Source organism: Diplotaxodon limnothrissa, linkage group LG11 (assembly GCF_057381915.1).
Source record: "Diplotaxodon limnothrissa isolate DT_005_m linkage group LG11, D_limnothrissa_male_GT1.1, whole genome shotgun sequence".
NCBI lineage: Eukaryota > Metazoa > Chordata > Actinopteri > Cichliformes > Cichlidae > Diplotaxodon > Diplotaxodon limnothrissa.
This window is the reverse complement of record NC_140606.1, coordinates 11,760,768-11,774,406: the sequence shown is the minus strand read 5'-3', so window position 1 is coordinate 11,774,406 and position 13,639 is coordinate 11,760,768. Positions and strand designations below refer to the sequence as shown.

Below are 13,639 nucleotides of genomic sequence, written 5' to 3'. Positions count from 1 at the left end.
GGATAACTTTGTCGGAGATGAAATGCCAGGTTGCTAGCGAAGCTCCACATGCTATCCAGACCACCGACAGGTCCCGCATGCCACAGCCGCTCTATCACCTGATGCATACTGCTCCGACGTTCTGAGGCGAGTTACGGCGTGTTGCAAGTTTTGTGAGGTGCTTTCGTGATATTTAATGGATCGGATTACATTTTTTATTTTTCTCCGATATCCGATCCAGTAATTTAGGTCAGTATCGGACCGATACCGATACGTAATATCGGATCGGTCCATCTCTAGTATTTAGTATGAATGGCAGTGAGGAGCTCTTTATCTGTCGGAAAAGCTGTGAAACTTCAATATCAAAAAGTTGAAAAACTATGCACTTCTTCACAATTTCCCAAGCCATCCAGTGGGCCGGATTGGAGTCTTTACCAGACCGATTCTGGCCCCCGTGCCTTATGTTTGACACCCGTGATGTAGAGTAACAGAAACAAGTACCTGCTTGCTTGATCTGTTTTCTGGTGTTCAGATGTTCTGTATAGTAGTTTGGATGTACAATAGATCCTGAAGAAGCTTTTTTTTTTTTTTTTTTAAATCCTTGTAACACAAGAGAAACCTGGGTTACAGGAGGTCTCTGAATCAAGCCTGTAACTTGTTCAGGTTAGAAAACCTGTTAATGGGTAAATATCCATGTGCTGAATTTGATGTGAGGTTTAAATTTTTATCTATCTTGGCAGCTAAAATTTGAAATTAGAAGGCTGTTTACAGATAAGCAGTTGATATACCTTCTTGTGGTACGGGTACATGCTGTGTTTACCTTTTGCAGGTCTCAGCTCTGCTGTTGTCACAGACAAAGTGTTGCTGAATCTTCAAATTGATGCCTAAAAGTCTTGGATGTGATCATGTTTGCGTTTGCATTTGTATTCCTAGTGGTATTCTCAGTGTTCCTAGTGGCACCCATATTTCTCCCATATTAACTTCCCTTCATTAGCTCTGAATCCAGAACATAATTTAAAGTCCTTCTCATCACATGTAAGGTCTTGGATAACGAGGCCTCATCTTAACTTAAAGAATTCATATAAATCAAATAGAGTACCTTACTTACTTTACTTTCTTTGTTTTACTTTACTTTACAATATAAAACACCTCGAAGTAACTGTTGTTGTGATTGACAGTCAGCATCCTCGCATACGTCTCTCACTCAATATCTTTAGAAGCTTCAAGCAAAGACAGACAGAATGGGGGAAAAATGAACCTTTTACTCGTTGCTTTTCATATTTAGCTTCTATCTCCTTTGTTCTGCATATTTCTTGCAGCAGACCTTGAATGTCTGTTATTTAATATTTCTACAGCCTTGTACAGAAACATCAGCAGAACAAAAGAAGCCCTTTAAACAACCCCCTGCTTCAAAGCTTTGCTACAGAAGATTAATGTGACGTTAACACACTTAGCAGCACGTTGGGCAGTGCTGCTGTTTAACCATGCATATATGTTGACACCAGTGTCATCCTGTGTATTCTTGCCCTCCACAAGATAAATGCGAGTCTCGCTGCTATGTCAAGGCGACATGAAACAAAATATGCGATTGTGGAGCCAGTTTTTAAGACCCTCCTATTGTGACGCAGACAAACAGTAGATTAAATCTGGTGTCGGGCCTTGACTGGGATCCCTCTCGCCTTCTGCGCTCTCACTTAACACGATGGAGTCCAAACTGACCTTAGAGAGTAGTAAAAGGCGAATTAACAGTCCACCTGAGCTTCGGGGAGGGAAAATTTGGGACACCTTTTTGGTGGAAGCCCAGTGTCTGAAACTGTAGATGTAAAAGAAACCAAAGACACTTGAGGTGATGGCGCTCGTTAAAAATTAAGTGACGTTTTAATATCTTTAAGGGGAATAGCAGAGAGAATGCCTCCACACATGAAGCCAGGTCTTTATTCACAGAAACCAAAGAAAGTGCTCTGTTTTTGTTGGGATGTTTTTGCAAAGTAGTTTCCCTTATGTTTACATGACTATGTTCTGGACTAATTTGCTGGTGCATTAATCTAAATTATTATTATCACTTTCCAGATAGTCAACGAAGCAGCCAAGTACCGCTACCGTTCAGGGAACATGTTCGATTGCGGCAACCTCACTATTCGGGCTCCGTGGGGGTGCGTCGGCCATGGATCCCTTTACCACTCTCAAAGTCCCGAAGCCTTCTTTGCTCACTGCCCGGGCCTCAAGGTCAGTCCACTGCTTCACTGTATATGCATTTCCTTTAGACATTTGTGGGCGTTTAATCTGAATTTCATCTCTCACCTGAAAGCAGAATTTGAAAGTCTACTAGCAAAATCATATAGAAGTTGTAAATAGGCTGATCATTACTCTTTGTATTTTTAGTTATTTCATTATTTTTATAACTTTTCCTGCACCATCATCAGTGGTGATGCAATTAAAAATTATTTCCAAATTTTTCACAACAGTCAAAACAGTATAAGTTAAACTGTCCAGTTTAGATTACTTACACTAGAAGTGCTGAGATGGAGGGGGACATGAACTGGCCTGAGGAAAACCAACAATAAGGTTGTGATCCTGCCTCAAGTGCAGTCGAAGAGTTACGGTGTTCCAAAGAAATGGTGCTCAGAACAGAGCACCCACATTTTTGCTTTGAATTGCACCTCTTCTTTACCCTCTCTACTAATGTTTTTGAGTTTCTGCTGCCATTTTTGAACTGTTTGAATTTGGCATATCTGATGCAGGTAGTGATGCAGTTTTCAGTAGAACCTCTAGTTCATCTCAGCTCTGCCACCTCCTAACTCCACTTGAAAACATTTGCACACATCACTTTTTTGGGTTTCTTTCTTCTTCAGTCAGCTAAATGAAAGTAAGCAGCATAAGAGGCAAGGCTCATCACTGAGGCTAGCATCTCTGCCATTCAGAATTATATGACTGGCAGCTATGGGCATTTAAAGAAAGCAAAAACTATAGAAACAGATCACTACAACAGTGGAGGAGTAGAATAAAGGGGATGTCTTACAGTGGATCCGGAAAGTATTCACAATGCTGCATTTGTTCCACGTTTTGTCATGTTAAAGCCTTATTCCAAAATGGATTAAATTCATTTTTCACCTCAAACTATAACACGCCATAATGACAAAGGGAAACAAGTGTACTTGGAATTCTTGTGTGTTCTTTTAGAGAACAAAGCATCTGTATGTGTGTGTGAAAAGGGCCTGAGGAATGAAATTATTCATCAGTCCTGTGATACTGTCAGTGCAACTACTTTTAATCCAGGAGTTTTCTCATATACTTCCATCTGAGGTCTGTAAAGTTTACAGCTGCAGTTCATCCCCTGTGAGTAATAAATGGGTCTTCCAGTATAAGGTCACAAACTGATAAATCCTTGTGCATAATCAGCCCGGTTCCCTCCCTCTGAGGGTCGGTCTCAATACACAGAAATGATTTAGCTCTGGTAAATACACAGTGCTGCAGTTAAACCTGGATTTTGCCTTAAGTACAGCAGAACCACTGTAGTGTGCAGTAGCATGCATTGGGCGGCATGGCTCGGTTGTGGGATGCAACTACACTTTCAAGCACACGTGTAGAATGCATACAGTGGGTTGAGCATACTTGCCTGTGAGCCAGAGGCAGCAAGAACAGCAAGACCCAACCCAAAACAAAACAAAGCAGATGTCAATATCAGCAGATGTGATACTGATTAAATCAGATCCAGAATGAAAAAGAGGAGTAGGTGAGTTGCAAAGTGGCTTGTCGATACAGGGCGTCAGTAGGCAGGCTAAAGCAGCACGCCTGAAATAAAAGTGAGACAATTGGATCTTTTAGTATAAAACATCTGGAACCTTACAATTCTCGATTAGAGAATGGGCAAAACACCGCAATTCATTTGAAACCACTTTTTGTATGCGTTTAAGTTTGTATAGTTGGGTATCAGTTTAAAGCATGTTGGACTATATGATGATATTCTCTACAGTCGAAATGTGAAACCGATTTAAACGTTTAAATATTCCATTCTGTTTAATAGGGAACATTAAGGTCAGTTCATTATATTCTTTGGCCTAACAGATGTCATTTATTTCTCAGGTTGTAATACCTCGTAGTCCAATTCAGGCCAAAGGGCTGCTCCTCTCCTGCATTGCTGACAAGAACCCATGCATTTTCTTTGAGCCGAAGATTCTGTACAGAGCAGCAGGTAAGCTGGTTTGTGTGTAAATGTTACTGTAAAATCAACACACGACTGAAGCTTTGTTGATGTTTGTTCAGTTGTCCTCTCAGCTTTTTTTTTTTTTTTCCCCCCTCAACCTTCTGCTTGGATTCTTTATGAAAAGCAAATGTTCTCCCTCTTTAGAGGTGCGAAGCTAGACAAACAAACAATGTGCCTGACTACAAACAATGTGACTGAGATCAGCTGGGCCACAAGTGTGAAGCAGGCCGTCTAAATGGTCTGTGAAGTGTTGACAGTGGCGAGCTGAACTCGCTCCCCCCTCCGCTCCTTGGGTGCAGTGTTTATGGGTAGCATGAAAAAGCCCCAAGGCCAGCGTGGCCTTGGGAACACTGCCGGGGTAAACGGTGTCCAGCATTACCAGCAATACCATAATAAACTGTTAACAGTTGTTGAAAGCTGCTGTAAAACAGCACTGCCTCGTCCACATGTTGGTCATTTGATTTCCAAGAATTAAGACAGATGAATTTTTAAAGACTTGACTTGTACCGACAGACTTTAAGAAAAGTGGTGTAGAACCACCGATACCAACTAGTGCAGAACCAGCCTGCCGAAGAGTCCAGTTGGGGCTTGATGGCTTTGTTAAGTGTGGCGGTGGGAGAAATTGAATGGCTCACTGGTTGTCTAAAGGGTTTGTTTCATTCGACGTACAGACCAGAATTATTGTTAGTCTCACAGCCTTCTTAATGACAAAGACATCACCCACAGCTGCCATACCACACTGAAGTAAGGAGTCATGTCGTTGAGTTACGACAGCAGTGTTTCTTTGTAATGAGCGTAAACCGAGTGAATGTGGAAAAACTGAAACATACTGTTGAAACTGCACTCTTTCTCTTCAAGGAAAAAAGGGGGTGAATTAGTTACTAGATCTTCAATAACATGTGATTTATTTCAACAATGTGCTTGTATGGGCAGTTTTATTGGCCTTGTCCACTTGTGATAGAGCTGATTGTTGTCTGAGCGTCAGCTGTGGTGGCATGTCAATTTTTCATAAATTAGGATTTACTGTTACTAGTTTAAGTTGTGTTTAAAAGTATACATACATTTTCTTTAAAGCAGTGCAGTTTTTTATTACAAAGTCAGTGGCCTATTATGACCATGAGATAGATTATCAGTCTGTCTATTTGTAACTGCTTATCCAGTTCAGGGTCATGGGTAGCTGAAGCTCGTCCCAGCTATTACAGAGAATAAAGCAGGATACACCCTGGACAGGTCGCTAGTCCATCACAGAGTTAACACAGACTGAAAGATAACAACTAACACGTTTATTCAAACATACAGACAATTTAAAATAATCAGTTAATCTAAGGAGAACAAATGATAAGAACTTACAACATGATTATGCCCTTAAAGTAAAATACAGAGTTGTGGTGGACTTGAAATCTTTTGCCCTAGTAAACTCTGTTTCTTAATTTATGTTTATCCTTGATTTTATACGAAATGCACAAAACAAAATGTATAAAAGCAGATTCAAGCTTACTTTCATCATTATTGATGGCTTTAATACCTCAGAGCTATAGCTACTTACTGACAAATGACTGATAAGGGATATAAGAGTGTAATACATGTGTCATGTTTCAGATTTATGTAGTTAATAAAATCAGTTATCATCAATAACTGTAGCCAGGAAGAAGGCAGGTGTTTTTGTTTGCATTATTTCACTGTTGATGCTGTCTGCCTCTTGTGGGATTGACGAAATAGTAGATCGGTGAGATAGTGTATGGAAAAAGAGAGATATTGCCGAGCCTTCCGCAGATCATTTTTACAAGAGCGATTTATTTATTTATGTGCCCATGAGTAATTTTGCTAATAATGTTGGTTGAAGCTAAGAGAAGCGTTGTGTTAAGGGCACCCTCTTCCAACTGCGAGCAAATGGACCCTCCTCAGACTGTGCCCAAATGAAGCCATTCATTTACTCAAACTCATAACAGAAACAAAGACAGTAGCTCCCCCCCCCCCCCAAAAAAAACCCCCACCCCATTTTGTTTAAATATAAAAAAAACCATAATGGGTGGGGCAGAAAACAAAGAGAAACTGGCTTCTTTTTTCCATTATACCCATGTTTAAGTTAAAAATCAAAATGTCTCTTCCAGCCAACATTTAAAAAAATTTCAGATATAAAGTTAAGTCTTTGTGCGATTTGGCGCATCTCAAATAAATAAATAAATTAATAATCCAAACAGTAGCTATTTTAATACTGAAACAAACAAGAAAAGAAGGTAAAATATTCCCTCCAAACAAAACGTATAAATTCTAAATGCGCAAATCAGTCCAAGCATAATCACATTGCTCCGCCCATCAAAAAGTCTGCGCCTGTGCGAATAATATCGCCTATCATTGGTTATTGGACTGTAGTGATGGGATTTCCGGCTCTTTTTAGAGAACCGGCTCTTTCGGTTCGGCTCACTAAAAAGAGCCGGCTGTTTTGGCTCCGAACCGGCTCTTCAGGTTGTTTTGTTGCTTTAATTAATTTATTATTAACAATAATATAAAATTATGCACAAAAGGAATTACCAATGTAAAAAAAATTTGCGGTTTTATTTATATATGTTTATATATAAATAAATATATGCGGTGGCCCCTAGAGACAAAACACGTACAAATTCCAAAAAGCACATACAAACTCCAAAACACATTTCTAGCATGAACTGAACTTCCAAAATAGAGCTACCTAGATCACTTAAATTACACAATTGAAAGCATGAAAGCATATGTGTATTGTTTGTGTATTTATACACAAGCATTCGTATCTAGTCAAATAATTAAAAAAATATATATATATTTTACCTGTTATTACCACACACCAAATCCGGTCGTTGGTACTTGCTGGCTAGCACTTCTGTTGTCTTTTGTACGTGTTTTGGAGTTTGTACGTGCTTCGGAGTTTGTACGTGTTTTTACGTGTTTTGGAGTTTGTACGTGCTTCAGGGTTTGTACGTGCTTCAGAGTTCGTACGTGATTTGAAGTTTGTATGTGCTTTGTCTGTAGGGGCCATCGTAAATATACTTTTATTTATTCACTCCACATAAAATGTAATAAATAAATCATATAATACAAAAAATCAACTATTCACATTTCAACTAACTATTTAAATTTTCAGCTTTTTCCTTTTACAAATTTAAAGTGAAACAACACAAAACACTGGAAACCACAACACAATTAAATATAAATTATAATATGAAAACAAAAAGAACATGCATATTCTCTGTCATATGGGCCTGCATGAATAAACTTCCTGAATCCTTTATCATCTGCATGTAAGAGGCACTTAAAAATCAGCTGTACCATCATTTAGGGCTGGGCGATATATCGAGTTTTTAAAAAAAATATCCATATGTTTTTATACGCGATATAAGATGTGGCAATAGCCTTTATATCGATATAGTCTATGTTACGTTATAATTATAGTTGTGGGGCCACAAGTTTGCCCCTCTTTCGTCCACTTTTGTCTTTACGCAACGTTACTCGACCTCGCCTCTCTCCTTAACTGAACACAACTCCCCCATCGCTTCACCTGCAGCCACAAGATGGACACGGCAAATCTCCGTTAACGAGTTACTGTGCATCGCCCCGTGCGTGGGGCTGGACGGCGTCAACGTGCTAACGAGCTAACCACGCTAACGCCATGCACGGCTTAAAATCCTTTCATTTTCTCAAAAGTTGACAGCGCGCCTTTTGTATGAATTCTGGTTGTGATTGATGACCGCGAACCGATTTAATGTGGTACACGGCGCTCAGCAATCTGTCAAAAAATGTTTTAGTACGACTTTGGCAAGCTACGGAGCTGCACCGCTTGATGGATTGTCGGAGCATTACGGGTACCGAGGAGCCTCGCGTAGTAATACGTACTGTGCTTCAACGTAATATTACCGTATTGTGTGTGTATAAGGACCATAAATGGCACCTGTTAAGAGACATGGTTACGAAGCGGATTTCAAACTCCAGGCTGTCAGTCACGAAGTAGAAGTTAGGGTTATTTAGCTGTAGCATGTGCAGGGTTATTTTCATTTCCTACAGGAGCAGAGCAAACCAGCTTCTCGTGCAACATGCCTCTAATGATCTCTGCTCGATTATGAAGTCATGTTTTTTGATTGCTGGGGCCTCTAATTTTTTGCTTCCAATAGGACAAAAACCACTCATTTGCCCCATTGAGGTTATACTGGTTTGCAAGGACCTAAGATTCCACTTGTTAAACCGTAACCCAGTTTTCATAATTCAGGTTTAACTTTCTGAAAAAGGCTATTTTTCCACTCAATTGGCCAATTTTCTGTCTCGTCTGGAAGCCTAAACAGGAGAGTCGCACATAATTCATCAAAGTTGTTGGGATGGGCAGCCTTTCTTTCCTTTAACAACTCGTAGGCTCTAAAGGATCATGGAAGCCGTTCAAGGTTTCCAGAAAGGTCTCAAACTCAGCATCTCCTTAGAGCACAATTACTCCGCCTAATTGCAATTTTAACTTTTTGTGTTGCCTTTGAGGAACGCTTTTTAGTAGTTCACGTTCTCCAAGATCCACTTACACTTTAAGATCCTGTACGCTGTGCAAACTTTGGAGCCAAAACCAAGATGGTGAATGAGATTCAAAGACAGTAAATGCTACATTTAGAGGTTCAATGTTTGCATCTGTGCAGTATAAATACTGCTAATAAGCCGCTTGTTTGAAAGTGATGGCAGTTCTGAGTTTATGATAAGTTTTTGCGTTATAATAAATTCCATGACTGTGCTAATGTTTTCCACGACTTTAATAGCTTTTATTCAAACCATATACTTACATGCACTTTGTCTTGGACTTGAGTTCAAAGAGGGCCTGGCTGCGAGGCTCCCTCTTTTGGGCTGATATTCCGTTTGTGGCCCCTTTTCTGATTGATACCCCATCCCAATGTGTTGTTGTCAAGATTAATCAGAGTTACAAGCCCATAGCTGGCAGAGGATCTCATTAGCTCATGCATTAGATTGTGCTGATAAAAGCACACTGGCTGTGGTGAGAGATGAGGTTCTGGAAAAAGCCTAAAGAAGCATTTGAAGTGAGCCAGATAAAATGTTCAAGAGCAGGGATCTTTTTTTTGTTTTGTTTTTGAAGGTCTGTTATTTGATCAGTTTGTCATCTGGTCTGTCATTTAGAGGCACGCTTAGTTCGAGTTGGAGTATTTTAGCTAAAAATCTCAGACTTCATAGTGAAATGATGAATTAATGTTTTTTTTGTTGTTGTTGCTCATTTTACATTTTGTAGAGGTTTTGAATGTGTATGTTTTGTTTTTTCTCAGTGGAGCAGGTTCCCGAGGACCCTTACACCATCCCACTCTCACAGGCTGAGGTCCTACAGGAAGGAAGTGATGTCACTCTGGTTGCCTGGGGAACGCAGGTAGGCAATCACACTCATCATTGACACACTCTCAGCAGGTTACCCGAGCAGTTTCAATGTTATAGTCTATCTTTGACTCATTTTCCATGGCCACAGGAATATAGGAGGGTCCAAGTTTCATTTTTACTAAATGACATTTAAACCCGGGGAGGGTAGCAGTGGATTAACTCTAAGTCTCTCCCTAGCCCCCCTTTGTGTCCCAGCAAGGTCTCTCAGCAGGCAGCCTGAGAGACCATATCTGCCCAGACTTCTCCACGACATCAAGGCTGTCGATGATTCTCTATTAACACTACATGTCTGCTGCACACTTTCCATTGTGGCCTTTTTCTTTTCACATGTGAGATTTTATGTTCCTCAGCTTGATATAAAGATGCCTGTAACTCAACAGGAGTCATCCCTGACTTCGATTGTACCCAGCCACTTTAACAGGCTTATCCAGGGCATCATGTACTTTCAAGCGTGGCAGGGGGAGGGTCGGACAGTGCTGAAGGAAACTGTCTAACTATTAATACTGAAGGGTGGATAGGGAGGAAAGAGGATCTAGTAAAGTAGAGGAAAACATGATTCTCCTTTCTCTAAACAGCATCCTTTACCACCCTCATTCATCCGTCTCGCTTATTTAAATGATAATAAGCAAACAATGTAACTTTTTATTCTTTAGAATTGCATTATTGAGTATTATGCTTGTTTATAAGTTTGAAGTTGTGTTTTTGTTTTTATTTTTTCAAACTGGCACATCTGCTGACAACTATTGTAGTTGCGATCATTCAGATTTATCACAGCAATTCTTGTTTGGAAGCAATCGGGGGAAAAAATGGCTGCCAGTAAACACAGACTCAGTGAACCCAGACACTACAGTGATGAATTGATGAGGCAGGACGATTTCTACGCCTATTTTTCTTTTTCTTGTGACTTTTCACATTCAGCTTTCTTTTTGTTAGTCTGTTCTGAATCGGGTGCAATATTGGTTTAGCTGAAAGTAAAATAAAAGGCAATTCTTAAATTATTGTCATTATTATGAAATTGCATTTTTACTACCTGTAAACCAGCATAGTAGCACTTACAAAGATGTGAATATGAATGTTAAGTTACAAACTATTAGTCAAGCGCTGGCTTTTAGTTGGGATGGGTCAAAAGAGCGGTAAACAAGTTCCTAAACATTCCGAATTGTGGTGGGAAAGGAACAAGCTTTTGTTTTTCCATTCAGAAACCAACAGTGTTTTCAGCATCTGGAGATAATATAAAAATATGCCTTTTTATTGTCACATTATTTTAAGTGTAAGACTTAGTGTTACCAAATTTAAGGCAGACTGAAAAGTCTTTTTCATTTCCTGTTTAGATTCATGTGCTGAAGGAGGTGGCGTCCATGGCTCAAGAAAAACTGGGAGTATCCTGCGAGGTCATTGATCTACAGACCATCCTACCCTGGGATATCGAAACCGTTTGCAAGGTAACAGAGATGCATGCACACAGCACAAACAGAGCAAACTGAAAAAAAGTACCACAAACATTTATTTTGGTGCCACTTGTTTTTTGTAAGTAAGTGAATAAATGCATTATATATAATAGTGGAGCAATAGATGTAAAACACAGTCCACAGTCCTGCACAAAGAATGCCAGTTAAATGAAAGCTGTAATGATTAAAGTTGTTGAATAACAGGAAATAATCAGATTTGAAGAATCATATCGTTTGAGTTTCAAGCTGAATACTTTGACATCTGTTATTCATTTAGATGGTCATTTGCCATAAATACTGCTGGTCAGAGGAACCGTCTTCCTACTGGATCTTTGTTTATTGTGGTACAAAGTTGGGCAACGTTCATCTGGGCAGTGTGGTTCTCTTTGGTTCCTGATAAACAGGATCCCTTCTACCGCTGGAAAGACGCGACTGCTAGTTTATGTTGCCTCAGCCTTACACAGGCTATGGCACTCACTAAAATAAAATATTTAATTTGGGCGGGCTTTGAGAAGGGAGCTTTCTTTCCAGTGGGTATTCCATCCTTATTTACTTTTAAATACAGGAAGGAGCATGACACAAGACAGTTTGGAGAATTGTGGCCTAGAAAGATTCTTTCCTGCTCACCAAGGGCAAAGCGCCTGTAGACTAAACCACCAGGAGACCAGCTGGGGAGGGTCTGATGTTATGAAGAGACAAAAAGGCATGTCTGTCAAGTCAAACCTTAAGGAGCCTTGCAGTGAGACACGACTCATAATCATGCATCCTCTTGACACTCGGATTGCTGCCTTTTGCAATGGTCCTTGAATACATCACAAACCATCTTTGTTTGTCACCAGCTGTTTAATTTCGCATGTTTATTATCCAAGTTTCATGCTCCTCTGCTGAAAGATACACCTTCATCAGCAAGCACCAGGCTGCGCCTGCTGCCAAGCATATCTTATAACCAGCATTTAAAAGGCAGGAAGAAACTGTGGTAGGAGGGTAGTAATTTAATAGGGAGTCAATTTGAACTGATGGCAGAGACTGCAGCATTGTGTTGGCACGGAAATACTCGGAGTGAGCCGCAGTCAGTTACAGTTTGTTCAAGGGGGCTTCTCAAGTCCATGCAATCTTTCTTTCATTTTTCTTTTTTTCCTTTTTTTTTGTTGTTGTAATTTGTGCCCCATTAAAACAACTGCCATGAAATTGAATAGTGTGTTTATGTGCTGCTTAACAGGCCTGATGCCAAGCCTGCCACCTCGAGCTTGTCAACAACATCTCTGCTTGTCATTTCCTCCAACCCAATATTCCTTAAACATCTGTCAAACCCATAAACCAATTTCCCCAAAAACACACACACACACACACACACACACAGGGCCTGTTCCTTCTTTCATATTTGGCAGTAAAGTCACTGTTGCATTAAACTAATCACTCTAGGGATACAAGTCTCTTTTTCAAGCCTCTTCTGCTGGATGAGCAGTGAAACAGCCTTTTAATCAGGCTATTATCAAATTTCAGCGAAGGCACAGAATTAATTTCAGTGCAAATCACGATTATTATCACCCAGACTAATGCACAGGAATACGCATTAACGGCTTTTATTTTATCTTTTAATTAATCAGAAACAAGCAAGCAAATAGCCAGATGTACATTATTCACAACTAAAACAAATGGAAGTAGCTTACGCAACACCTGCCATCACAAATAAAAGGTGGCAGATGCAACGCTGCGGAGACATCCAAATGCTACGGCTTGTTCATTTCAAGCATAAAAGGAGCCAAAGGCACAATGCTGAGATGACCTTTGGTTATCCAGAGGTAGACATGTCTGCCATTATTTTCATTTGGAATGGGAGACGTGTTAACAGATAGATTTTAGCATTTAAATTAAAGCTGTGTTTGTCTGCCTTTTGTGCATATATTTAAAATGCTTTACATTTCATTGGACTGGCTAGAGCTGAAACAATTAGCCGACTCATTAGTGCGCTAACGGAACAAATGATCTTTTGATATTACAAAAGATTACTTAGCTTTATTTTAAAGCCTTTAGCTTTCAATCAACTTTTAAAGGCAAAGTATCTTTAGCATTAAAATTAAGCTAAAGTTACTTTCAGCATCTGCTTTACCACAAGGGGTCACCACAGCTGGTAGTTCTGCATGTTTGATTTGGCAGATTTCCTGATACCAACCTCAGAGGGAATTTGGATGCAAACCAGTGACTTTTTTTACTCACCAAGCAAATGTGTAAAAGAGCTTATGTGGAAAATAATTAGCATTATATACAGAATAATGAAATTTTCAGCTTTCTTAAAACTATGTTTTATGAAAAATCAACTAACTTCAGCAGTCTTGAGACAATACTACAAAGCAGAGTGACACTATAGATAGAAATCTTCAAAGTTTCATACACTTTGTTGCTTATTTATGTTATAAAATGCACAAAAAGAAACACACCCCACAGTTGAAAGCTTTCACTGTTGTGGCAGTGACAGCAGGCAGTAGTACAGTTCCCTGAGTGCCCTCAGTAACCCCTCACAAGTGGTGCCCTAAAAACTGGGCGCTGTGCAGCTGCTCTGGGCTGGCAGGAGTTTAAATGCCTGAGAATCAGCAGAGCTGCAATCCACACAACCATCTAAGTT

The 13,639-nt window shown here is 39.8% G+C and overlaps 1 protein-coding gene across 1 annotated transcript in view; it reads left to right on the top strand.

Moving 5' to 3' along the window:
* Positions 1 to 13,639, top strand: part of bckdhb (branched chain keto acid dehydrogenase E1 subunit beta) — a 79,238-nt gene that overhangs the window by 9,290 nt on the left and 56,309 nt on the right. Inside the window, exons 5-8 of the mRNA XM_085365101.1 lie at positions 2,050 to 2,205; positions 4,063 to 4,171; positions 9,463 to 9,560; positions 10,900 to 11,010. Of these exons, the coding sequence (XP_085221227.1) occupies positions 2,050 to 2,205; positions 4,063 to 4,171; positions 9,463 to 9,560; positions 10,900 to 11,010 (474 nt within the window). The remainder of the gene's footprint in view (positions 1 to 2,049; positions 2,206 to 4,062; positions 4,172 to 9,462; positions 9,561 to 10,899; positions 11,011 to 13,639) is intronic.